The 27,518-nt window shown below is 49.4% G+C and overlaps 1 protein-coding gene across 1 annotated transcript in view; it reads right to left on the reverse strand.

Moving 5' to 3' along the window:
- Positions 1 to 27,518, reverse strand: part of DHRSX (dehydrogenase/reductase X-linked) — a 202,961-nt gene that overhangs the window by 164,937 nt on the left and 10,506 nt on the right. The window contains exons 2-3 of the mRNA XM_027095502.1: positions 7,399 to 7,506; positions 354 to 422 (exon numbers count right to left, since the gene is read on the reverse strand). Of these exons, the coding sequence (XP_026951303.1) occupies positions 354 to 422; positions 7,399 to 7,506 (177 nt within the window). The remainder of the gene's footprint in view (positions 1 to 353; positions 423 to 7,398; positions 7,507 to 27,518) is intronic.

Genomic DNA, 27,518 nt, shown 5'->3' on the forward strand with positions numbered 1-27,518 from the left:
GGTACATCTTCCCTTCAAGAACCCGAGAAAAGCAGGTGTACCTGCCGGAGGGTGCCTCCAACGGTTCCTGAGTGAACACGGGCCTCAGAGGGCCCTGGAGATCGACAGGGAATGAAAACGGGCCCGTTTCACAAGGAACGCCCTCCCCAGCAGGTGCTGCGGTAGCAGCATGCTTGCTCCCACCTTCCACACCCCAAGGAGGACAAAAGCCCCCCCCCCCCCGAGAAAAGCCCAAGAATCAGAGACACCGCTGCCCAGAGTCACTTCTACCATCCGGGTCCCTGAGCCCACGCCAGGGTCTGCAGCCCCCAGACCAAGCAGTAGAGCCATCTGTCCACCGGGCAGTAGAGTACCTTTGTCATTGAGGGTTTCCTCTCTTATCTTTCTCACAGCTTCTTCCGCTTTGCCTTCGTTATTTCCGCCTACAAGGAAAAGAAAAGATACAATTCAGGGTAAGGAAGCTACCCCATGTGAAATCATGTTTTCTTGAGACAGTAAACACAGCCCTACAACACGCTAAGTGTCTCCTTCCGTCCTGGCATTGAATTTGGCCATCGGAGCAACTGTAGCGGATTCAGCGTATCCACTGAAGATGCATTTTCTTTAGGTGGATTGGTCAAAAGGATGCCTTTCTGGGACATCTTACTTTTCAGTAATTCCAGGGACACGAAGCACCTAGCGGCATCGGGACCACGGGGACACCAAGAGCATATGAGCGTGAAACTGTCAGCAGACATGTCAGACCAGACATAGATCTTTCGAGAGACTTTTGGTCCAGGCGACCGCTCTGTTCGCAGTGGCTTGAGCTATAAAAACCATCACGGGGGACTTCCCGGGAGGTCCCGTGGTTAGGACTCTGCGCTTTCACTGCCGAGGGTCTGGGTTCCATCCCTGGTCGGGGAACTAAGATCCCGCAAGCCGCGTGGCATGGCCAAAAAAAAAAAAAATTAAAAAAGAAAAAAAACCATCGCAGGACATTCCCACCATGAGCTCGAGATGTCTCCTCCCGTTACCCGTGACTCCGTAAAATCAGCGGGTGCGATGCTGGGAACGTTCGCTTAGAAGGGTGGCGATGGGTCTTTTGTGAAGGATGAGGGTGTCCCAGTTGAAATTTGGGGCGAAAGAAAGTGAATGAGGTTTCTTTAATGCCTGAGTAGGTGAAACTGTGTTGACCGTGAGGGTAGAGCCTGGAGGGCAGGCGGGCTGTTCTTCCCTACGTCTGTGCGCAGACAGCCCTCACTTTAAGGGGGTCCTGATGTATCTGCTGCTCGGGGTGGGGAGAGGCCAGGCCAGCCTGCTTCCCGGCAGCATCCCTGATCAAGGAGCCGGCCTCAAGCAGCGCCTCTCACCTTGTGCAGAAGCCACACCTGAAACTCCCTGGGCGCTGCGTCACAGGAGACCTTCAACAGGGAGGCCAGAGCTGGCACCTGTGAACACGGGGCTGGGCATGGAGCCCTGACGCCCAGAGAACCAACAGGGGGCAAGAGGACACCGCTGAGGGGCCTGGGAGGGGCAGGTCCCGCCTACATCACCCTCCCACCTGCAGCCACAGCCCCTCCTGGGAAGATGCTGGTTCTCTCAGTCAAAGCCTGTTGAGGTCTCCGTGAAAGTACACGACCAAGCAATCCTTTTATCATGCATTTCTGCATGCTGTTTACGTACCCGTGGTCTCACTTACACACTCTTAAGAGTATTCCCTACTATTTTCCTCTGTGTTATGTGCTCTGTGTCACTGACAAGTGTCCCCAAATGAACCTAGGCAATGCCCTTTCCAAAACAAAACAACAAAAAAGATGTTTACAGCAACGGGTGTATTTGTAACAAACATATAAGAGAGGAGAAGTGGTGAACCCAGGGGGAATGAGAAATGCCCCCTGCTGAAGATAAACGTGGCAAAGGACATCTCTGGGGGTGAACGAAAAGGAATATAGAAGCTGTCACCGCCTCGGAGAAGTTCAGAGCTGCAGACATCAAGAAGATGCAGCCGCAGAAGTCATTTGCACCTCCAGCTCCTCAAAGAAATAAACATTATGCGGTTATGACGTGGTTTTGCTGGGAGAGCCTTCCTGCACTGCGGGAGTGCAGGGGCAGGGTGGCAAAGAAGCATGTCTTCCATCCCTAAATGTGCCGGGCATCAAAGACCAAAAAAAAACCACAAAGAATCCATGGGGTGCAGACACGTATGAGCTTGTTTCTGAAACTTGTGCAATTTTTAAACATTAAAACACCATCTGCTGCTGGGCTACCCTCCAGCCTGAGACCATCTTGACATCAAGGGCTGGCGTAGCAGAAGCTCAAATGAAGTCAGAAAGACATAAGTGTCCAGAGGAAGAAAGAAAGCTGAGGGTGGGCTGGGGAGAAGCGATGGAACTGCAGGACACACTGGCCACGGCCAGCAGCGTCCCCCGGCGGGCAGCTCACTGCGTGCTCAGGCCATCAGGATATGACATCGGCTCTAGGCGGAATCTAAACAGAACTGACACACATGAACTTATTTACAAAACAGAATCAGACTCACAGACTTAGAGAACGAACTTGTGGTTACCAGGGGGGAGGGATAAATTTGGAGTTTGGGATTGACTTATACACGCTGCTAGATATAAAACAGATAACCAACAAGGACCTACTGTAGAGCACGGCGAACTCTACTCAGTACTCTGTAATGACCTCTATGGGAAAAGAATCTGAAAAACAGTGGATATATGTACACGTATAACTGATTCACTCTGCCGTACACCTGAAACTGACACAACACTGTAAATCAACTATGCTCCGACAGAAGACAGAAATTTAAAAACTTAAAAAGAAATCAAAGAAAAAAATATTCAGGCACTCAGGGCTGGATTGTGTGGGAGGGATGGAGAGGCACTTTGGGGGCAAAGGTCATCTTCAGCAGCTGCCTCTTACGGGCTGGATATGGGATGCTCGACCGTACACAGCTGCCAGTGCTGCCCATATATCTCCGGAGTGCTGGCTGCGTACCCGGAAACACTCCGCCACGACAGCAGCAGGGCTCAGACGCGGTGGGTCCGCCTTCCGTTCAGCCTTCGTGCAGCAGGGGTTAGGTTTTATACGCGCTGCAGTGCAAGGCGTCAGGGGTACCAAGTCGAGTGGGAAGGACAACCTCTCACATCCAGGTCCGCTCCCTGGAGACAACACCCTAGCCACCAGATCTGCGAGAAGCAACACAACTGTTGTGGCGGAGTGGACCCAAATTAGGGCCAGCACACTACGGACCTGGGGCCAGATCTGGCCCATCGCTTAGACAGCCATGTCCTTTAAGTACTGGCCGTTGCTGATTTCCTGCTGTAAGGGCAGAGCTGATGAGCATGAGAGACCTATGATAATATTTACCATCCAGCCTATAGCAGAAAAAAACGTACCAACCCCTGGTCTAGACCTTAGATGACCGCTTATTAAGAATTATGAATAAAGAGGGCTCTTCCACCAAAACGGTATTTTGAAACAGTAGGAACTAAGGTACTGTGAACAGATGGGAACCTGAATAATTCATGCATTCTTAGCAGCACTAATGGGCTGGACTCGGACCCAGACTATCACTTCAATTCTTCAGCAAGTAATTGATTATTCTGTAAATATTCATGGCCTCGGGACTGAGAGTGCGGAATTGATGAAACCCATCTCTTAATCTGTGTTTAACAGAAAAATGCATTCTGCCCAATGATAATGTTTCATTAAGCAACCTTGTCTCCAGCTGTCACGTAAGAAGAAAAACTGTCCCTCTCAGGATATGTTCAACTATCCCCTCAAAGACACACAGAGGCGGTAAGACTCCCTATGTGACCGGATTGACAGGGAGGGTCAGAACTGTGTCCCTCGGGGAGAGTTCAATCAGGGACATCAGAACGTTAGTGGGAAAGGAGACACAGGTGGGTGAGGACGTGCTGTCTACTCTCTGTTTAACTCGAGAAAAGTAGAAATTTGGTGCTGACGGATACCATACCTGAGGCTCAAGAAACATCCCCTAAAGGAGGTGATACCAGTCAGGGCTCCAGTCCTCAAACGCTTGGGTACCCAGGCTTGCTCACATATGCTCGGTGCCCGTGTCCCAGGCTTGCTCACATGTGCTCAGTGCCCGTGTCTGCAGTACATACTCATCACCCAGCTAGACCTCATCCTGACCTTCCCTCTAGATCTCCTCGTGACCTAACCCTCTAGACTTCCTCAGGAGCTAAAACCACCACACTGAGGCAAAAAGCACAGAAATGGGGCTCTTTTTACTTCTCTGTCTTCCAACATCACCTAGTTTCACCAGGAATGAAGAAGATGAAGGTGCCTGCAGTGGAGGGATCACAGGGGCAGAGACACCCAGCACTGGATGCCAGCCTCCCGTCTTTGCTCAGACTAGAAAGCTCCTCCTGGATTGCTCCGCCAGCATCTTCCCACCACTAGCCCAGGCCCAGCCGGTCCTCAGAGGGGATGCATGGCTCTTCCTTTACAAGAGCTGACATCACTTTGACCGAGTCTTCCGAATATCGGCAGAAATCCAAGACATGGAAGGCTTGTCATATCTCTAATGAGACCACAGAGGCTGCCCCTCCAAGGAAAGTCAACAAATCAGGGGGCTAGAGCCCATCCCCATCTCACAGTCGCCCTGCAGTCTTGAGATCTGCTCCCACCCTCTGCTCCCACATCCTACCGCCTTGATATTCTCAGGCCCCAGAGAGACTAGAGTTCACAGAGGTGCTCAAGTTGATAAAGGAGCCTCAGATATACATTCTCAGATGCATCCCCTCTCCCACAAGACCTCCTGGCCTGCAAGCAACCCATCTTCATCTAAGGGGCGTGACGGATAGTGATGAAATAAAGTTGGTCATTTCAAGTTCAGAAACTTTTAACATGTCCACATCTATCAAGAGAATAGGACCTACCCGGGGGGAAAGGCAGGGAGCTGGGATGAACTGGGAGATTGGGATGGACATATACACACTACTGATACTATGTATAAAATAGATCACTAATGAGAACCTACTGTATAGTACAGGGAACTCTACTCAGTGCTCTGTGGTGACCTAAATGAGAAGGAAATCCAAAAAAAGGGGATAGGTGCATATGCACAGCTGATTCACTTTGCTGTACGGCAGAAACTAACACAACAGTGGAAAGCAACTATATTCCAATAAGTTAAAAAAAAAGACTTATTGAAAGAGGGGGAAAAAAAAGAAAAAGAAAATACACACACACAAGAGAAAACAGAGAATGGGACTTAGCCGTATTCCTGATGAAAAGAACCCCTCCATGGAGACAAAGAACAGTGAAGTAGACCAAGAAGGGATCTACGGCTCCCAGAGCAAGACAAATGTGGGCCATTCCCCAGACCCCATCATACATGAGAGATAGATGGTTATGGGAAAAAGGGAATCACCATAAGAAACTGCAGTCTTTGAAAAGAGAGTGGAACATGGGACAGGCCACGAAATGGAAGAAATTTTAATGGTGCAGTCAGGTTTCGCAAAAGCAAAAAAAAGTTCCAATGTAAGGGCGTGAGGGAAGAGTTGTGTGTGCCCAGGTAAGCCCCGCCCCTCCAAGAGCAGAGGGCTACACTGGACCCCTGGGGATGTCCCACGTGGGACTCAGGGCATCTGTGAGTTCCGATGGGGAAGAATGGACATCATCACCGTCCATTCGGCCTCCAAGGGAACGTGGACGAGACAAAGAGGACAGGATGGACAGGATCTATGGCTTGGCCACCAATGGAAGCCCCATTCTCCTATCAGGGTTCAGTTCTTGAAGATGTCTTGAAATAAGGTTTAAGATCCTCATAGCAGGACTTCCCTGGTGGCGCAGTGGTTAAGACTCCATGCTCCCAATGCAGGGGGCCCGGGTTCGATCCCCGGTCAGGGAACTAGAGCCCACATGCATGCCGCAACGAAGGAGCCCACCTGCTGCAACGAAGGAGCCTGCGTGCCGCAACTAAGACCCAGCGCAACCAAAGAAAACAAAAAGATCCTCATAGCTCCAAATCGGAGGGGTTACTAAACTCCCAGAAGATCCCGTGATTTGTTGTATAAAGACGTAACGTGTACAATTATGTGGCAATATTTTTCCTTATATACTTTTCTACCTGCATTCCAATACAACTGGTCGATACTACGATGGATTTCAGTTTCTGCACTGAGGCCTCACTAGATGTGAAGGGACTCAGGGGCCAGAAAAGGGGGAATCTGGCTGTGGATGGAGCTTACGGACAGACCCACAAAGGAGAGAGATTCACGTGTGTTTACATCCACAGCCCCAAGTGCTGTGTCTGAGCTGTAATCATCCTTCAACACACGATGGAGGAAAAACGAGAGAAAGGAAGAAATGAATCGATAGTGAACGAATGAAGGGCCGTGGGTAATAGTTTAGAAAGACTGAAGTGAAAGCAATCCCTAACACCTAAAACCAGACCTGCAGTACGATTTTCATAAAAACGGACACCTTAAAGGGATTGACTGAATCCAGATGATGTCGGGAGGAGCATGATAAATATTATGGCCTCTTTTCAAAGCTCATCTCCCCATATCCTTTTGTCCAGCTGATTTAAACTTCTGCCTCCAGCTGAATGGGAAGGTTCACAAATGTAAAATTAGCTCACCTGAACCGTCTTCACTTTCCTGGCAGAAGAAAGTCCCTTCGTTTTCAAAGAGGATTTAGGGACCAAAATAAGCCATTAGAAAGTTTCAGAAAGAAGACGGGAAACACAGAGTTTCGGTTCAGAATCTGACATGCAGAAGCTGTTCAGATTGTTGGGAGCTGAATCATGACATCGCAACGTCATATGTTGAACCCTGACCCCCAGGACCTCAGAGTGTGGCCGTATTTGGACGTGGGGTCTTTGAAGAGGGGATGAAGCTAAAATGAGGTCCACCCACTAGGGTGGGCCCTGATCCCATAGGACTGGTGTCCTTATAAGAAGAGGAGATCAGGACACAGACACACACAGAGGGACGACCCTGGGAGGACACAGGGAGAAGACGGCAGTCTACACGGCAAGGAGAGAGGCCTCAGCAGGAACCAGCCCTGCCCACACCTGGATCTCAGATTCCAGCCTCCAGGACTGGGACAGGAAAAATGTTTGCTGTTTACTCCACCCAGTTTGTCCTATGATTTGTTAGGAGAGGTCTGGCAAACTAATTCACAGTTATTGTTGTTTACTGCAGTGAATCACACAGGGAAAAAAATATATGATCCCCATCACAGCAGAACCTCGACTCCTGTCCAAAAACAAAGCGCAACACAATTTCCTGTCTCTTTCAGTTTCCGAGTATTCACCCTTACGCCTTCTGCCCTTGTTGGATCTGGAAGCCCATCAATATTTCCATACACGTAGGAGCAAGCAGCTGCGTATCTCCCGCTCGCTCTAAGATACGAGGAGTTGTGGAAGTGAATCATCACCTATGATGACGTGCATGCCCAGTCTGGCCAGATGCTTCGCTGTCGCATATCCAATGCCATCAGTCCCGCCGGTCACTATAGCAACACGCTCGAGTTGTCGGGGGAAAACTGCAGGAGAAAAGAAAAAGAAACCGAGGTAAAGGTTTAGCGGCAGAGCACACACTGATGAGAATGAAGTCGCAGAAGAGGGCGTGAGGCCAACGGGAGCTGCGGTTGGATATTTGTGGGTTTGCTCTTCTGAATATTCCTACAGGCTCAGGACGCACGAGTGTCATACAGTGCAGTTGCCCTGAATGAGGACAGCCCGGTAAAGCCACCTGATAAATCCTTGCTCGGTCCCTGACGATACCTTTGCGGGAATTAACGCTGCCAAAATGATCTGCAGAGAGCTCCAGAGAGCGTCTATCGTTGACGGCTGTGGGCGAGAGTCCTGGGTTAATCCTCTCGGACCATGTTGGTTGTGTTGTAAAGTGTAGGTTTTACACTCGTATGCATTTTCTCAAATGTAGTTAGGAAACTGCTTGTTACGGAGGGACGGCCCACTGTTCTCTACAAAGTCTGAAGACCACATGAGAATACAGAGTATCTCATAAAAACGGAGAACATGATGACTCCTTCAACCACGTACCTTTGCATGAACCTACACATATGCAAAACATATGAGAATATACGTTTACGTGATGGTGTAAGATTGACTGTTTCTACTCACACACAGAGAGAACAGACTCGTGGTGGCCAACGGGGCAGGGATTGGGGGAGGGATGGATTGGGAGTTTGGGGTTAGCAGATACAAACTATTATATATAGAATGCATAAACAACAAGTCCTACTGTGGAGCACAGGGAACTATATTCAATATCCTGGGATAAACCATCATGGAAAAGAATGTGGAAAAGAATGTATATGTATGTATAACGGAATCACTTTGTTGTAGAGCGGAAATAAACACGTTGTAAATCAACTATACGTCAATAAAATAAACTTTACTGTGTCTAAATAAAATCTTAAACTACCCAGAGTGTCAATAACATGTTATTATACAAGATGAAATAATGCTTTACTAAACGTCAGACTTCTCTTTTTGACTCCATTGTAAAATTGTACTGTGCAGTGTGTGACCAAAATAAAAAGGGTGTATTGTGATGTAAAAATAGAAAAGAAGAAAGAAAGAGAGAGAGAGGGAGGGAGGAAGGAAGGATAACGTGTAGGTTTTATTATTATTCAAGTATGGGGTGAGGCCAACAGGTCAGGAGATGACCCATATTGAGAAGACGGATGACCACTCACAGTTCCCAAGAGGAAGGGGCGCAACACACCATGCAGGGTTACACGGGGAAGCACCAGGGTCGGTCAGGAGGCAAAGGGAAAGGGGGAAACCAGACGAGAGCCCTGCAGGAAGGAACAGGTGAGCAGGGTTAGGAGGGGCTGGTGTGAATAATTTCATCAGGTCCTGGCTGCAGGGACTGTCCTTGTTGTCTGGTACCTGCCCTGGGGGGGCATGAGGGCAGGTGGATGGTGGCCCCGAGTATGAGAGCCCCTTAGAGCAGGGGGTGGGGTGTGCATCTGCATGGGTAGCTTTGCATTTGAGAAGCACGTTTACAGCTCAGTTATTTGCTGTCCGTAGGAATTGGCTAGTCCTAGGAGCTAAAGCTCCTACAGGACCAAGGTGGCAAAGATGAATTCTGTATTTTCCCTGTCTCCTTTATTTCACTTTTTTTACACGTTTTTTATTGAAGTAGAGTTGCGATACAATATTTTATAAGTTTCAGGTGTACAACATAGTGATTCACAATATCTTAAGGTTCTACCCCATTTATAGTTATTATTAAATATTGGCTGCATTCCCTGTGCTCTACAATATATCCTTGTAGCTCTTTTTTTTTTTTGACCGTACCACACAGCATGCGGGATCTTAGTTCCCCGACCAGGGATGGAACCCATGCACCCTGCAGTGGAAGTGTGGAGTCTTATCCACTGGATGGCCAGGGAAGTCCCAGTAGCTTACTTATTTCATACACAGCAGTTTGTATCTCTTAATCCCCTACCCCTATCTCTCCCTTCCCCCCTTCCCTCCCCCACTGGTAACCACTAGTTTGTTGTCTAGAAAAGATAAACTTTTTTTTTTGCTCCGCGGCACGTGGGATCTTCCCGGACCGGGGCACGAACCTGTGTCCCCTGCATCGGCAGGCGGACTCTCCACCACTGCGCCACCAGGGAAGCCCGAGAAGATAAACTTTTTAATAAATGGTGTGGGGACATCTCAAAAGACCTCTGAAAACAGATGAAATGAGATCCATACCTCCCAGGACACATCAAAATGAACTCCAAGAGGAAAAAAGCTAAACAATGAAAATATTCAAAGAAAGCAGGGACAAATTTATTCTCAACCTCAGAGTAGGAAATGCCTTCCTAATTCTAATTCGAGATTGAGAAGAATAAATAGACCAATTTCACTCCTAAAAAAAAGTGTACACAGTTTAAAAAAAAAAAACCCAAAAACACCATAAGGACTTGCCTGGTGGTCCAGTGGTTAAGAGTCCACGCTCCCAATGCAGGGGGCGCGGGTTCCATCCCTGTCTGGGAACTAAGACCCCACAAGCCACGAGGCGTGGCCAAAAAAAAAGAAAGAGAAAAAAAATCCTACCAAAAAATTAAAATTAAAACAACACCATAAGCAAAGTCACATTCAAAGGGCTATTTTCCGAGTTTGTAAAGAGTTCTTAAAAATCAAGAAGAAGAAGAAAAAAAAAAAACTCTACAGAGAAGAAGGGCAAAAGCACTTGTTGATATAAAAACATACTGAGGGCTTCCCTCGTGGTGCAGTGGTTGAGAGTCCGCCTGCCGATGCAGGGGACACGGGTTCGTGCCCCGGTCCGGGAAGATCCCACGTGCCGCGGAGCGGCTGGGCCCGTGAGCCATGGCCGCTGAGCCTGCGCATCCGGAGCCTGTGCTCTGCCACGGGAGAGGCCACAGCAGTGAGAGGACCGCGTACCGCAAAAAAACAAACAAACAAACAAACAAAAACAAAGCAGAAACAGACTCACAGACATAGAAGACAAACTTATGGTTACCAAAGGGGAAAGGGAGGGATAAATTAGGAGTTTGGGACTAACGTATACACACTACTATATATAAAATAGATAAACAACAAGGACCTACTGGATAGCACAAGAAACTCTACTCAATATTCTGTAATAACCTATATGGGAAAAGAATCTGAAAAGGAATATATATATAAATAAAAAGTATCAATATTATATATGTTATATAATATATATAAAATAACTTTGCTGTACACCTGAAACTAACACAACATAGTAAATCAACTACACTTTAAAAAAATAATAAAAAATTAAATTAAATTTTAAAATAAAGAACAAAGGTCCTTAATTCTCTTGGTCCCTCCCACCAGAATTGAAAAGAACAGAGAGAGAGTTTCTGTTTCCCCGTCAAGGAGGGTTCCAAACAAACCCCTCGGTCCACACCCAGAAAGGAATGGAATACTTCATTAAAAAGAAAGGTCAGGACTTCCCTGGTGGTGCAGTGGTTAAGAATCCGCCTGCCAATGCAGGGGACACAGGTTCGAGCCCTGGTCCAGGAAGATCCCACGTGCCGTGGAGCAACTAAGCCTGTGCGCCAAAACTACTGAGCCTGCGCTCTAGAGCCCACGCACCACAACTACTGAAGCCTGCGTGCCTAGAGCCCGTTTTCCGCAACAAGAGAAGCCACCGCAATGAGAAGCCCGCACACTGCAATGAAGAGTAGCCGCCGCTCGCCACAACTAGAGAAAGCCCGTGCGTAGCAACGAAGACCCGACGCAGCCAAAAAAAAATAATAAATAAATTTATTTTTTTAAAAAAGACATGCCAAGTGAAAAGATCCGATGTAGACATGCTTCCGTCAGCACCTGCAACATCTGAAAATCTCGCCTCTACCCCCACGTCTATTGCTGAGAAGTGGCCACGGGAAAACCCAGCGAAGGCATTAATACCCCCTCCGACATGAGTAAGGTCTACAGTTTCCTCCTTGCAGGCGGACAGCGCTCAGAGGACTCTGAATCAGGCGTAGGGCATTGGCCAGAAGAAGCAAGAGATGCCCAGGAGAGAGGCTGCCCCTCCCGGATCCCGGAGGCTAGTCTTTGCATCTGCGTCATCTGCATCCTGGGATTGCAGAGGGGTCCACGTGATTCAACCAGCCGTGGGAGGCCAGGCAGCAAAGGAGGAAATTGGCAGGAGCACGCCAGGGAGGCTGGGCGGAGGAATGGCCGGGCGGAAGGCACCGGATGTGAGGTCAAGGGAATCATTCCTCTAACGTGTGCTGAGAACGAGACCACCGCCCTGATGCTGGGCACCCAGGCCGGACGTGGGCCAGTCCCCACCTGTCCCAGACAGCTGACTTCCAAAGCAAGAAGCTGACTCGCCCACCCAGAAACAGTCCAAGTGTCAGGCTGTCGAATCCCAGTGGCCTGCCTGGTATGGGAGCTGCGTCTCTCTCTGGCTTCAGCTGAGAGAAGAATCCTATCACACGTGCTCCCTGGTTACATGGCCGTCACAGCTCCTGGGATAATCTTACGTGTCGAACTGGCTGGGCCACGGGGTCTAGATATGTGGTCAGACATTATTCTGGGTGTTTCCGTGACAGTGTTTTATTGGATGAGATGAACATTTAAATCAAGGGGCTTTGAGGAAAGCAGGTTGCCCTCTCTGGTGTGGGTGGGCCTCGTCTAATCCGTCGATGGTCTCAATAGAACAAAGGCTGAGATTCTCCAAGGAGGAGGGAATTCTGCTTCCTGACGGCCTTTAGACTCAAACTGCAAGTCTTCCATGGGTTTCCAGCCTGCCGGCCCACTCTGAAGATTTAGGACCTGCTAGACCCCATAATTACGTGAGCCAATTCCTTAAAATGAATCTCTCCATTGATAGACACATAGATAGATAGATATCAACAGACAGACAGATACAGGATAACTTGAAAGCTGATATAGATGATAGCTTGAAAGATGATAGATATGTAGATCGATAGATAAAGATGGTTGGACACATACATACATAGATGATAGATTGATAGATGACAGATAACAGATGGATATAAACAGGCGGGGAATACATAAATGGATAGCTCAGGAAGGTAGATGATAGATACACAGATACATATATAGTTAAAAAGATAGAGATAGAGATATAATTTACGACAAGCAATGAGCAATTTTTGGCTTAAGTATAGCCCATGCAATATCCGGGACATGCTTACACTGCAAGCATGTGCGTTATTTATCTTCCATCCAAGCTGACGGCGTTTCTGCTGAGATGGGGGACGTTTCAGCCAACAACTGTCCAGGCACATCCTGGCTGGTCTCTGCAGAGCACACGTCCTCATTTTGTCAGCCTATAGGGAACGTCTGCCCCAGGCCCCTCTCCTTGGCGTGTCGATGGCCGTCTTCTCTGTGTTCTCCCAGGGTCCTGCTTCTCAGCATCTCTGTGTCCACACTTCCCCTTTTTTCTAGGCCCCCAGTCCTGCTGGCTGCGCCCTCACCCAAGTGACCTCACCGTAAGTTGCTCATCTGCAGAGACCCTATTTCCAAATAAGGTTACAGTACGGGGTGGGGGTGGGGGAGGAGGCGTGATTCAAACCCTAACCAGGGGCGTACACCTGCACACACACGTACCTCCACGCGAGGACACACCAGCCTGGCTGGAGGGAGCTCCCTAGGAGGGCAGGTGACCCGGGCCCTCTCTGCCCCCCTTATCTCCCCGACACGGGTCAGCTGCAATGCACATTCCGTCCACGCTTCCCCCGGAAATCTAGCTGCAAACAGCTCCACGGGATCCCCGTACATCACCTCCACCGTCACCCTCTCTTCCCCACACCGTGCACGTCTTTGATCCTGGGTTCAACACCAACTCCGACCTGTCAGCTCCTGTCCGACAGATGTCAGAGAAGGCGCTCTGCCAACTCCGATGTAAGCTGATCCCAAGCGCACCGGACGGGCCTGGGACCCGTGTGGTGACTGGGACCCGTGTCGCCAGCTGCCCCGTCCCAGATGGGTACCTACAAGCCGCACCACGACAAGGCTCTCACCTGCTCCTTTCCTCCCAAAGCCACTCAGCTCCGCAGCCTCTGGGTCCAACGCTGCAGCACGAAGCTACTCGCCCCTGGATTTGTTTCTGGGTCACCACGCACCGCAAGAAGAAAGGCAACTGAGATCCTGGCAAACGGCACGATGTTTGCAGGGTGCCGGGAGAGAGGTCCCTTCCAGACTATGTTTAGAACGCTCTCCGCTCTCGGCTCTGTTTGAAGCGCCTAACTTGGAGTGCTGACCTCATGCCTCGGTGATGGCCAGCGCTTGGGAAAAATGGCAAAACGACAGCTCTCTGTACACCGAGCTCACTGCACATTAGAGCCAGCTCCAAGGGTAACGGAGAAGAACACATCTGACTCCACATTAGGTCTGTTTCTTCTACTGTAACTTTTGTATTCTTTCGCTTTGAGTTCAGAATGTTGCCCATCGCCTGAAATATACAGGATAGCCCTTTCTCAAGGCTCTGACCTTTAAGGGTGGAACGCCTTTCCATTCATAGAGAGAGAAAAAGTTGCACAACAGAGAATGACATTGGTTTTCTTGAGGGTTAACGGGAACACTGTGACCTGACTTCCGTGGACAAGGGATTCCTGCACCAAGAAGTCTGCAATAACCACCCACACCCTTCCTTCACCTTCCCATTAAAAATGCTTTGCTGAAACCCTTCGGGGAGTTCGGGGGTTTGGGGGCACATGCCACAGTCTCCTTGCAGGACCCTGCCATTAACCTTTCTCTGCTCGAAACTCCGACTCGAAACTCCGACGCCTCCGCTTGTTTGGCCTCACGGGTGCCTCACCCGAACTTGTACCCTCCCAAAAAAGAGAAAAAGGAAATGAACAAGGATTTAACCAATACTGAATAAAATACAGATATGTAACAGGATGTTGGAACTCACTCCTCCTTGAAGAAAATAAAAGCAAAGGAAGTTAGTAGGTTTCATCAATAAGAACAGCTGGTCCCATCCAGGATGGCAATGCCCCGTTTGCACATTCAGTCAATTTTCCACCGAGACTGTATCTTTTAGGAGGTGAGTTGGAGGGGGTCTAGAGTGGACGTGCATGTCCCCTATGTAGCAATTCTACTTCTAAGAATTTCATGCCACAGACATACTCCCACAGGTCTGCAGAGACACAGGAACAAAAATATTCACGCAGCCTTGTTCGTAAAAGAAAGATCTTTAGTGTGACTGTCATTTCACAGGTGTTATTCAAAAGAAAGGCACAGTGTTCTAGCAACAAGGTGGGTGGATCTCCGGGGAATTACGCCGAGTGGGGAGAAAAAGAGCCGTTTCAAAAGGGTTCCATTGTGTATGCCTCCATTTCTATGACAGTCTTGAAGTGACAGCATTATAGAGCACAGATTAGTGGCTGCCGGGGTGAAGGACGGGGTGGGGCGTTGGTGTGGGAAGGAGATGGGCCACGCCAGAGATCCTTGGGGTCACAGAACTGCCCTGTGGCTTGACCGTGATGGTGGATTCTCAAAGCCACCCATGCAACAGGATTGTACACACACGAGCGAATACAAGTTAGAACAGGGAAATCTGAAAGCACTGCATTGCACCCAAGTCTACATCTAGGCTGGGATGGGGTACGGCCATGCTGCAAGCGGGTAGCCCTGGGAGAAAAACAGGTAAAGTGTCGCTCCGTTTCATTCCTCACAACTGCACGTGAACCTACAATTATCTCAAAGCAGGAACTGGTTTTCTCGGCCAGGCCACACGTCTTGCGGGATCCTAGCTCCCCGACCAGGGACTGAACCCAGGCCCTCAGCAGTGAGAGCGCCGAGTCCTAACCACTGTACCGCCAGGGAATTCCCAGGAACTTTTTTTAAAAAGTCTACACTAATGCCATGTAATATAGCCTCTTCTTAAAAGAGAAAAGAACTAAAGTAAAGAGCAAAACAAAGAACTCCGTCTCCTTGGCCCCTGTCCAGTTGTTGTGAACTGACCCGAGGCTTCCGGCTCCCTTTTGAATTGGGGGTGACCCCGTGCCTGGTCCTTTTATCAAATACTGAGAGCTGGACCCCCTGCCAGGACTGCCCGCTGTCACGAGACAAAGTGGACACCAGGTACAGGGGTTTGCTAAGCCCAGGCTATAGCAGCAACACTACCTCGTCCCTCAGCTACCAGGTTTCTGGACTTTGGTCTCTGTTCCGTGTTTCCTGTCTTCCACAGACACGCCTAAGCCACCTTGAATTCTTTCCAAGAGCACGTGGGTGGTCAATTCATTTCTTCACTCCTTAAATCTTTGCTCCTGTGCTCCACTGGGAAATAACCACATACCTCTTTGAAGAGAGCATTAGCGAACCGTAGATCAAAGCCACACGGTACGTTTTATATCATGTGATGTGACTTTTACCACAATAAAAAAAACACACCATTTAAAAGAATTAGAAAGAAAGAAACAGAAAATAACAAAGCTGGTAAGGACGTAGAGAAATCGGAACCCTCCTCCACTGCTGGTGGGGATGTAAATTGCAGGAACCACTTTGGAAAAGAGCCTGGCGATTCTTCAAACCGGTAAACATGGAGATACAATAGCCCAGCTACGCCACTCCTAGGTATCAATCTCTCCAGGAGAAATGAAAACACGTATCCACTCAGATACGTGCGATGAACGCTCAGAGCACCGTGATTCACAGTAACCAGAAAAGTGAGAACAGCCCAAGTGTCCAAGGACCTTGAACACATGATGCTCAGCGGGAGAAGGCAGACCCAGAAAGAGCATATATGCCATGACTCAGTTTCTATGAAATACTCAAATAGGGAAACGCATGGAGACAGAGGACCTGGGGGGGAAACAGGAGCGGGGAGTGACAGGTAACAGGTACAGGGATTCCCTTGGGAAGTGGTTTTTAAAATGTTCTAAAATAACATAGCAACGGCATTTGTGCAACTCTGCAAATATACTAAAAACCACTGAATTGTGCCATTTACTGGGTGTACTGTATGGTGAATTATTTCTCAGCTTAAAATGGGGGAAACACCTTGCTTAATCGTGAATAATGGGGGATGGGCGGGGACTTGGAAAGTCTGGTATTCTTCTCACAAATGAAGAAGGACATCTATAAGCCACCCTTTCATGGACCTCCTACCATCTTAGGCATGTGTGTGTGCACTTGTCTCAAGAGTCCTCAAAATTGACAGAATAATTTAAAATGACGTGTAGCTGAACCTCCAAGTCAGCTGGCCCCAGGAATACGTTTTCCTGACACGCAGCATCACGGAGGCCCTTAAGAATGGCTGTGTCGATAATTAAGAAGCGTAAAAGTCTCACTAGTGAGACCTGCCTGACAGACAGATGATGGGAAGCAACCTTTCCAGACAAAGCCGCCATCGGGCCCTTTGGACACCATACCAGCCTGTGCCCCGTTTGGTGACCAAGGAATAGGAACAGGATGGCCATTCATCCCAGGGATAGAATGATCTAGAAGCATTAAGACTGGAGAGGTGGGGGGGGGCACAGATGGGAAAGCTTCGTATATGAATACATCGTATCATCTACGTATCAATCCTAAAGCGAGATTGGCAGAAAAGGAAACAATCTAGAAAGACATCCAGACCCTACATTAAAAAGCTACTTAGGGGGCTTCCCCGGTGGCGCAGTGGTTAAGAATCCACCTGCCAGTGCAGGGGACACGGGTTCGAGCCCTGGTCCGGGAAGATCCCACATGCTGCGGAGACACTAAGTCTGTGAGCCACAACGACTGAGCCCACGTGCCACAACTACTGAAGCCTGCGCCCTAGAGCCCGTGCTCCGCGACAAGAGAAGCCACCGCCATGAGAAGCCCGGGCACCACAAGGAAGAGCAGCCCCCGCTCGCCGCAACTAGAGAAAGCCCGCGCGCAGCAACGAAGACCCGACGCAGCCAAAAATAAGTAAATAAAATAAATTTAGAAAAGAAAAAAATGACTCAGTCCTACGAGCAACGGCGTGAGGAATGATACTGTGTCACAATAAGTGATGCTGGGTCCAGGGAGGCCATGCGCATGTCATGTTGTCCAGATCCCTCTAGAGAGCACGAGTTCATGCTTTCGGGGATGGGTGGCAGAAGCCATAAGCCATTACCCCAAGCACCAGGAGGCAGGTCCACTGAACCCTGTACTGAATTGTATGATTTAATGGTGGATGAAATCTCAGTACAGCCGCTCAACATGGGTGAAGACCGTGCTGAATCACGGACCGCGGGGGAGGCGTGGGTGTGTAGAGGTCCCGGGAGTTCCTCCGTGAGAAGGGGGCTCATGTGGGCTGGAGGTGGGAGACCTAAAACCCAGGACGTAACTCCGAGAAGCCAGGTCCAGGCATCAGCCTCGACAGAAGTGCTGGGGGCGGCAGGGGGGGGGGGTCAAAATTAGTGATGCGTTCAGACTTCCCCGGCGGTCCCGTGGGTAAGACTCCGCGCTTCCAAGGAAGGGGGCACGGGTTCCATCCCTGGTCGGGGAACTAGAACCCCGCGTGCTGCAACGTGTGGCCAAAAACAAACAAATTGGTGACGGGGTGACGTCAGAAGCCACCACCCAGGACTCCGAGGCCGTCCAGGGCTGGTAGGAAAACAGGCGCTCCCCAGAAATCATCCCAACCCACCGGAGTCTGGGAACGCCCATGGCTCCCGGTAAAGATGCGTGGAAAAGTGCCTGGATTCTTCACGGGAGAATTAAACCACCAGCACCTTCGGGGCGTGCCCTGAGCTTTGCACAATTCTATTTAAGCGCGTCCATCACGAAGCATCCACAGAGTTACAGGTCAATCTGCCTCAGTAAAGTTAGGGAAGAAAAGAAATGTGATATTAAGCGGGTATGAATAACTCAGAGGGAATCACCTGTAAAGCGATCACGCGTTACATGGTAAACACTGTTTAGAACCTTATGCAAGTGACCAAAAACACAGAGGCAAGTATTTTGCAGTCACTTATACTTGGTTTTCAATAGACCACAGAGAAATGATGCAGTGAAAAAAAAACAAAACACCAAAACAGGATACAAAGTTGTATGTGATGTAGGATGATGTTAAAGAGTATTAACATTATAAGGAAATAAATCAAATGTTCACAGCAAAAAAAAAATCATGTCCATTAATAATGGCCTCTGTTGTTCATCTGTTTTGTATATAGCAACGTGTATATGTTAATCCCAGTCTAATTTATCCTCCCCCCTTCCCCTTTGGCAACCGTGAATTGTTCTATCTGTGACTATTTCTGTTTAAGTTCATTTGTGTCATTGTTTTAGATTCCACGTGTAAGTGATCTCACATGATATTTGTCCAACTTCACTCAGTATGATCATCTCTAGGTCCACCCATGTTGCTGCAAATGGCATGATTTCATTCTTTTTTATGGCTGAGTAATATTCCATTGTATATATGTACCACATCTTCTTTATCCAACAAGGATTTACTGTATAGTACGGGGAACTATACTCAATATTTCATAATTACCTATATGAGAAAAGAATCTGAAAAAGAATATATATATATATATGTAACTGAATATAAAACTGAATCACTTTGCTGTACACCTGAAACACAGCATTGTAAATCAACGATACTTCAATTAAAAAATTTAATTTTTTTTAAATAAATGAAAAATTCAAGAAAGTTTTCAAAGAATGAAAAAAGGAAGACTAATGACAGCAGACAGCAGGCATCAGTATCATGTTGGCTTAGGGTCTACTTCCATACCTTGATCATTGTTTATGTATCTATTACTTGTATTATTAAATTAATGTGACATTTTTAATTTTTATCTTTAAAGAATGAGAAAATTGCAATACTTACCTGAATTTCTTATCCTATTTCATTTTTCCTGACAGCTTTGGTTAGTAATGTCATTTTCATATTGATAGCTTTAGAATATGACCATTTTATTTCGTAACAATAATTGCCAATATCGTTTAATCTAAACTACAGAGTTAAATATCTTCTCTGTTCAACGATCGATTACGCAGAATTAAGACTTACAGTTTCTTTAAGAAGGGTTTATGAAAACTACGTTTGCTGAATTATGAAAAAACAATTCGCATCTGAGAAGCAGAATTCAATGACAAGGAAATGTTTAAAATTGACAGCGAGTCGGGTGACCACAGCTTGGGTGTTTTACACGAGAGGAAGACGCTTGGCAGTTAAGTCCGTCAGCATGAGGAAATGAAATTTTTTTTTGACGTGTCCTCTCATGACTGGGAGGGGCTTGGCTCCTATATTGCTTGGACCCCCAACTCTAACTGGCTTTCTTGTAGTACCACCCATGGACATAAAGTATGTTTAGTTATGGGTCCCTCCAGAGAAATGGACCAACAGGAAGCACAGAGAGAAAGAGAAAGGGAGACAAAAAGAGACACAGAGATTATTTGAAGGAATTGGTTCATTCAACCACAGATGTGTAGAGGGGGCACCCCAAAATCTGAAGGGTAGACCAGCAGGCTGGAGACCCAGGGAGAGCTGAGGTTACAGGTTGAGTCCCACAACCGTGTGGAGGCAGAATTCCCTCTTCCTTGAGGAACCTCAGTCTTTTTTTCTCCTAAGATCTTCAACTGGTTGGACAAGGCCCACCCACATTGTGAAGGACAATCTGGTTATGTCAAAGTCTCCTGGTGTCAATGTTTTTTTAATTGTAGTTCATTTACAATGTGGTGCTGGTTTCCGGTGGACAGCAGAGTGATTCAGTGATATATTTTTTCAGATTCTTTTCCATTGTAGGTTTTGACAAGACATTGAATACAGTTCCCCGTGCTCTACAGTAAATCCTTGTTGTTTATTTTATATAGAGTAGTCTACATCTGTTAATCCCAAACTCCTTAGTTATCCCTTTCCCCTTTGGTAGCCATAAGTTTGTTTTCTGTGTCTGAGTCTGTTTCTGTTTTGTACAGAAGTTCATCTGTATCATATTTTAGATTCCACATATAAGTGATATATTTGTCTTTCTCTGACTTACTTCACTCAGTACGATCATCTCTAGGTCCATCCATGTTGCTGCATGATTTCAATGTTTATCTCATCTTTTTTTTTTTTTTTTTTTTGGCCATGCCACGGGGCATACGGGATCTTAGTTGCCCAACCAGGGATCGAACCCGTGCCGCCTGAAGTGGAAGCACAGAGTCCTAACCCCTACACCACCAGGGAAGTCCCAACGTTCCTCTCATCTTAAAAAATATCTTGCCAGCAACCTCTAGACCAGCGTTTGACCGCAAAGCTGGGTCCACAGCCCAGCCACAGTGAGATAAAATTAGCCAGCACAAAGTATGAGTTTTCAGGCAACCAAGAGCCCTAACTAGCTTCCGCTGGGCATCGTCTGGAAGCAGGGACCCGGCCAGCTGGACCAGAGGAGCGTGCAAAAGGCATCAGCTCAGGCCAGCATGGTACCATCGCCTGGATGACGGCTCATCCTTGTGGCAGGAGGACCTGACGGCCGCCTCTCATGCTGGCGTGTTTCCACAGCTTGAGAAACCAGTGCAGGTGTCAGCCACGAAGCACGGCTGCTTCCACCAACAGCAGGGGGACAGGAGGAGCTGGGGGCAGCTGACGGGCCCCACGGCTCTTCAGCCTCGTGATGTCAGCCGCGTGGATCCTAAACCTTCCCTCCTGCAGCGGCCACTAAACCCTGTGGCAACTCCCTCCAAACCGAGAAATACAAGAGGTCCATGGGACTTCCCTCGCGGTCCAGCGGTTAGGGCTCCACGCTTCCACTGCAGGGGGTACGGGTTCCAACCCTGGTCGGGGAACTAAGATCCCGCAAGCCGCGGAGCACGGCCAAAATTTTAAAAATAAATAAATAATAAAATAATTTTTTAAAAAAAATAAAAATGGTTATGCTAGAAGGGCCAACACCAGAGGAAAGAGCCATGTAGGGAGAAGCCCCAGGGATGATAGGAGTAAACGCGGAAAGGGGGAGAGAAAACAGCCTCCACGTGGACCCGACGGAGGCCTTTCTAAGCAGGAGTCTTTTATGTGTGAAGATAAGCCCCACCCCCTCTGCGGGCTGGGTGAGGTAACAGGCAGTTTGAAGAGGCCCCCAGCCGCCCCTGAGCACGTGGGCGAGAGAGTCAGCTGGACCCAGGAGCTGTGCCCCCTGAGGCCTGCAGCCCTGGTCACATCCTGCGGCACTCAGCTGCTCTGTGTGCCAGGGCGGGCTGCACGATGAGTGAAGGTACGCATCAAGTTGGCTGGGCCACCGGGAGCCCAGAGAGCTGGGGCATCGTGATCTCTGCATGTGTCTGGGAGGGTGTTTCTGGACGAGATGAGCATTTGAACAGGTGGATGGAGGAAAGCAGGTGGCTCTCTCCAGGGAGGGTGGGCCCCGTCTAATCAGTTGACACTTGAATAGAACAGAAAGGCGGAGGGAGAATTCTCTGTCTCTCTGTCCTTGAGCTAGGATGTCCATCTCCTCCTGCCTTTGGACACCTGTGTGCCTGGTTCTCAGGCCTTTGGACTCAGACTGAACACGCCACTGGCTTTCCTGGGGCTCCAGATGGCAGACTGTGGCACTGCTTGGTCTCCCGAATTGTGTAGGTCAATTCCAATCAATCAATATACACATACCGATATAAAGATACAGATATATGTATTACACAGGGCTCTGCAGAGATACAGAACCAATACCTACATGTATCTATATCATCTATCTACCTATCATATGTCTATCATCTACATATCTATCATCTAGCTAGCTATTATCTACCTACCTATCATCTATCTATTATCTATCATCTATCCATCTACATAGATATTAGATATACCCCGTTGGTTCCGTTTCCCTGGAGAGCCCTGACTAATACTGGCTGCTATAACAAAGTAGCCCAGATAAGGTGGTTTCAACAACAGACACGTGCCTCTCACAGGCCTGGAGGCAGACCACAGCCAGGGCAGATGAGTTCCCAGCGAGGCTCTCCTCCTGGTTTGTACAGCTGCATACTTCTCACGTGGTGGAGAGAGAGCTCTGGTCTCTTCCTCTTCTATAAGGACACTAATCCCATCACGGGAACCCCACCCTCATGGTCTTATCTAACCCTAATCACCTCCCAAAGACCCCACTGCCTACCACCATCCCGTCGGGGGTCAGGGCTTCCACATACGAATTCCGGGGGGACACAAAGACTCGGTCTGCAACATGCTCCCGCCACCTCGCCCAGAGGTGTCCACACGAGAGGGGCAGAGGCAGAGGAGGAAAGGCAGGGCCGGGGGCTCCCTGCGTGGTCTCCCCCTGCGCTGCCAGCAGTACGGACCTGCCTTCCTGCACGTGCATCCTGCACCCACCATCCCCCCCCCCGACTGTGCATCTGCTCTTCCCTTCATCCACCTCCCCGTTCCCAACCCATCCCAACGCCTCGCCGGGGGGGTCAGGACAAGACCTGGGAAGGCCACTGCCAGCCCCTCCCAGGGGGTGTCCCTGCTGCCGCCAGACACCCCCCAAGGCAGGCTCACCGCGGGCTCGGGCACTGCGCGTGCGCCACCTCCGCTGTCCCGGGCCGCGCTCCTTCGCGAGGCCATACACGGCGGGACAGCCCTGAACCAAGCTGACCACAGACGCAGGACTGGCCCCCGTGGCCTGGCGCGCGAGACCCCGGATGCCAGCGGGAAAGGAGGTGAGCCGGTCACTGCATCCCAGCGGCTGCACCTCCCCCGTGTCCTTCTGCCACCTGGAGACCCGCCACGTGGGCTTCACCGCCCACAGCCCAGGAACGGGCTCCTCCTTGGGGAGACCCCCCCACCCCAGGCAGGCCTGCAGCCACGGGGCCAGCTGCCCGGGCCCGAGAGGCATGGTGTAGCTCTCCGGCCAAGTGCGTGTGACGGGGGGAGGGCCACACCAGCCGCGGAGCCAGGGCACCACGCACTGAGGGCAGGGTGATGCTCCCCCAGCTCTCCTGGGTGAGGAGCTGGACATGCTGAGTCCTCAGAGGTTCCGGGAGGAGAGTGGACTGCAGGAATCCCATGGTTCCTGCCAGAGTGTCTTACGGAGCCGGGAAACGTGTTAAGCCATGACAGGCTGGCCAACGACAGCTGTCCTTTAAGGAGAAGTGCGTCAACTCATTACATTTCCTGCAGGGAGAATGCAAGCTGCTCAACGCACCTTCAGTTTACCCATAAAAGTACAGGACGGACGGATGGATAAACAGAGACAGACGTTCACCCATAAAAGTACAGGATGGATGGATGGATGGATAAACAGAGACAGATAGATAGATATGACAAACTGACAGGTAATAGAAAATACACAGATACGTAGATGATAAATAAAGAATAAGTGTATAGATGATAAATAAGATACACAGGCAGACGATAGATACAGAGATGTATGATAAACTGATCATAGATACATAGATAAACACACAGACGATACAGACAACAGATACAGATAACAGGTCGATAGATGATAGACGGAAAATGGACAAGGGCACAGATGATAGATTATAGATGCAGAGATAATAAATAATACATAGAGATGATAAAGATGTAGACAGGTGATAGATATGCAATAAATACACAGATGAATGATAACAGATGACAGATAACAGAATATAAAAAAGAGAATATACATAGATAGGATATAAAAGTATATATATTGATATATGTAAATATATATATTTAGGTTTACACACATATTTACATTATTAAATATATATATATATATATATATATATATATATATATATATATATATATATATATAGAAATAGAATCAACTCCATCCAGGCATGGAATCACAAAGGTTAGTATGTATGTAACAAACTGGCCATCGACACAATTATCAGCTCCTACGCTGCACCATAAACCCCAATGCTGGCGTCCCCGGTGCTGTGCACGAGACGTGATCTTCCCAATGTCACCTACTCTCCAATCACTGCCTCATTTCCACGAAGACCCAGCCAGGATCCTCCTGGAAGCAAAAGCCCCGAGAGGACTCATCAAGTGTCATCTCCCAGGACACCCGCCGTCGAGGGGAAATGCCTTTGCTGTGGACCCCACGTGACTAAATCTCTCAGGAAAAGTCCTCTTTCAAGGACAGCTGCGGAGACCACCGGGCTCCATCCTTCTAACAGAGGAAGCGATGCTCGTCTCCCTAAGGAAACACTTCCTGAGGAATCCGCCCCTGCCTTGTGCCATCTGCCGTCTGCTAAAAGCCTATCCCATCTGGTCTCTCATCACCCAAAAAATTGAGGGAGTTTGGGTCAGTCGAGAAGGTGAACAAATTGGGCTGAAAACAAGAGGTGGGCAAAGCATCCCAACCTTGCTTCGGGCCAAAGGTCAAACCACTGAGCAGATATTCTAAGGGTGCTCCCAGAAAACCAGCACAAACAATCCCAGCAAAGAGGCCACACGGAGCCCCCAGCCTCGGAGTCACAGCCTGGGAAGCCGGGATGGGCCCAGGCAGCCGGGGGGACCCAGAGACCACGCAGGTTCCGGGAGGGCCCTGCGTCTGCAGGCCAGGAACCCGGATCTGCAGAGAGGAAGGGGGAGCCTGAACGGTCGGGATCTTGCCTTGAGCACGACAGGATATGGGGCTGGCTGTGTGCACTGCAGGGCCGGAGCAGAGGCCGGTGGGGCTGGAGGCTGAAGCCACCCAAGGCAAGCAGCCGCTGTATCCCACCCGCGCGGGGCTGCAGGGGACGAAGCCAGCGAAGTTCAGAGAGTGGCCAAGGGCCCCCAGCACGTAGGAGGAGGACCCCGAAGGCCTAGCCCTGGGCCTGCTAGCCGCGAGAGGCACAGAAGGGCTTGTGTTTCCAGGCAGAGCTGCAAACCCAGCCCCCCGGTGGCCAGAACAGCTGCAAAACATCCCACGCTGGGTCTTAATGCAGTACAATTTATAGGACGGGGACACACGGGGCTGCAGGTTCCCAAGGAGAAGAACTCTAGCTATGTGTCCGGGATTGGTCCAGACTGCACCCGGAAACCAGAAAGACGAATGTCTGAGGGCCGCGGTGCTTTCAGAAGCCTGTGAGGGGCCCCAGGCCTTCGCTCAGAGGGCGGCCGAGACCCCGGGGTCACTCCAAACACACACTGAGGGGCCCGCCTCCCTGAGCCGGGATGAGAGCGGGACCCTGAAAGGAAACTGACTTTAGAGCAAGACCTGAGAGTGAAACACACACCATCTTGAGGAAGCAGAGTCCTGGGCCGACCCAGATAAGACACATCCTTAACGGTTAGGAGCTGTGTTTTTACGAGACATTCTAGATGCCAGCAACGATACTTTATCTAAGACACTGAAGGCCACGTTCCACTTAATGTTCGACGGAGAACGCTCTGCAAGTGTCAGGTTATCATGACTGAAAACTGGCCTGTTGAAACTCAAAATGTTTGTGCAGAAAAATTCTACGTTTGAATCCCCCTCCCCATGCCCCCAGGAACAGAGGCAACCCATAACGTGCAGAAGGAGAAAAATAACGACGGACGCCGACCTCCCAGTCTGTTTCTGGGGTACCTCGTTTTCTTAAAAGGAAGGAGAGAAAGGAAGGGAACGGGGAGAGAAAGGAGTCGATGGGAGAGAACCCAGATGCCCTAGCGATACACATGGCCCGAGGTCAGCACCCCAAAAGGCTCGGCTTTTTAAAATCATCCTCCCCACACCCAGTGCAAAGACAGCCCAGGGAACGAACGTGCAGAATCCCCACTCCCGTAGCAGGCTTCCCCGGCTGGCAGCTTCATTCACATAAACACACTGTGATACCAAAAGATCCAGAAACGCATCACACCCTTGATGTGATTCCCAGAGACCCCAGAACAAAGCACAGGGGCCTTCCTTCTTCCGCGTGGCTTGGAAAAGTCTCTTTCAACAAACAGAAATAAAGCCCTCCCTCGAGGTCAGAGGCTTTCCTGCAAGTGTGAAGCGTGACTCACGCACGTCAGACCGATCAATTAGGAGTCCGTTTATCGCTGGGGTTTCTTGAACAAGCGTCCGATTCGACAGCGTTAAATAAGGAAAAGTACAAGCCAGGAAGAGGGCCGGCAACCCCAGGGCTTAGGAAGAAACGTGAGAAATGCAGAGAGGCAGCTAGCTGGAGGGACACAAGTTTTCACGAGTGACAGAAAGCCAGGATTTTAAGAAATGTGTGTGTGGGGGGTCAGATGCAAAGCAGCCAACTACAGCCCGGGAGGTGGGATGTGCGTCTCTGCGGCTCTTTTCCCAGCCGGAGAGCAGAGCAGAGGGTCTGCAGACAGCGACGCTATCGCTTTCCTTCAAGGAGACGGCGTAGGGGACACTGCTTTCTGACGCCTGATTTCCTAAACACGTTCACGGCTGGTGACATCAAGATAAAAGACTGCCTTGGCCGGAGCCACAGGAAGTCCCCAGCCACGAACCTGGAGAAATGCCCTCCTTAAGCCCCCGGGATGCGGCTCGATGTTGGGGTCCCGGGAAAAGATTGCCGAGGGCTGAGATGGGGCATTTGTAAATCGCGTACCTCCCGACAAAACCTCCACCCGGACTTGGGTTGTTTTCAGGTGGGAATCAGAGATAAGACTGGTGTCGTTTTCTTTTTTGGGCCACATCGCGCAGCAGGTGGCATCTTAGGGCTCCGACCAGGGATCGAACCCATGCCGCCTACACTGAGAGCACGGAGTCTTAACCGCTGGACCAGCCAGGGAAGTCCAGGGGCTTTGCCTCTTAAAGAAAAGCAATTCGTTTAAAATAAGTAAATAAATAAAAGTAGTTCTAAGTGTTAGAAACGGCCTTCCCGTTTCCCCAGGGGCATAAGCAACCCACAAGGACCCCCAAAGATAAAAGGATCCCTGGTACTATTTTTAACTCAACGCCCCCCGCCCCCCATTGGTGTTTAAAAGAGAATGCAAGAGCCCTTTCCAGGAATCAAACCTAAATCAGCCCTCTAGAGCCGGCCGTGGGCACGAGAGGGTCCTCCGTATTCAAAAGCAGGGTTTCCAAGGAGTGGGGACCGCCTTCCCTAGGTTCATCCCAAGAAAAGTGATTCTGGGGAAACCGGACCTCTGAAGCATCAGACTCACAGAAAACCCACCTCAAGACCCACGAGCTACAGGGCTCACAAGGACTGTGAATTCAGGCAAGGGGAGAAAAGAGACTGATTCACGGCAGAAAACACACCA

The sequence above is a fragment of the Aethalodelphis obliquidens genome, unplaced genomic scaffold (assembly GCF_003676395.1).
Source record: "Aethalodelphis obliquidens isolate GAN/ISIS:26980383/991018 unplaced genomic scaffold, ASM367639v1 scaffold91, whole genome shotgun sequence".
Classification (NCBI taxonomy): domain Eukaryota; kingdom Metazoa; phylum Chordata; class Mammalia; order Artiodactyla; family Delphinidae; genus Aethalodelphis; species Aethalodelphis obliquidens.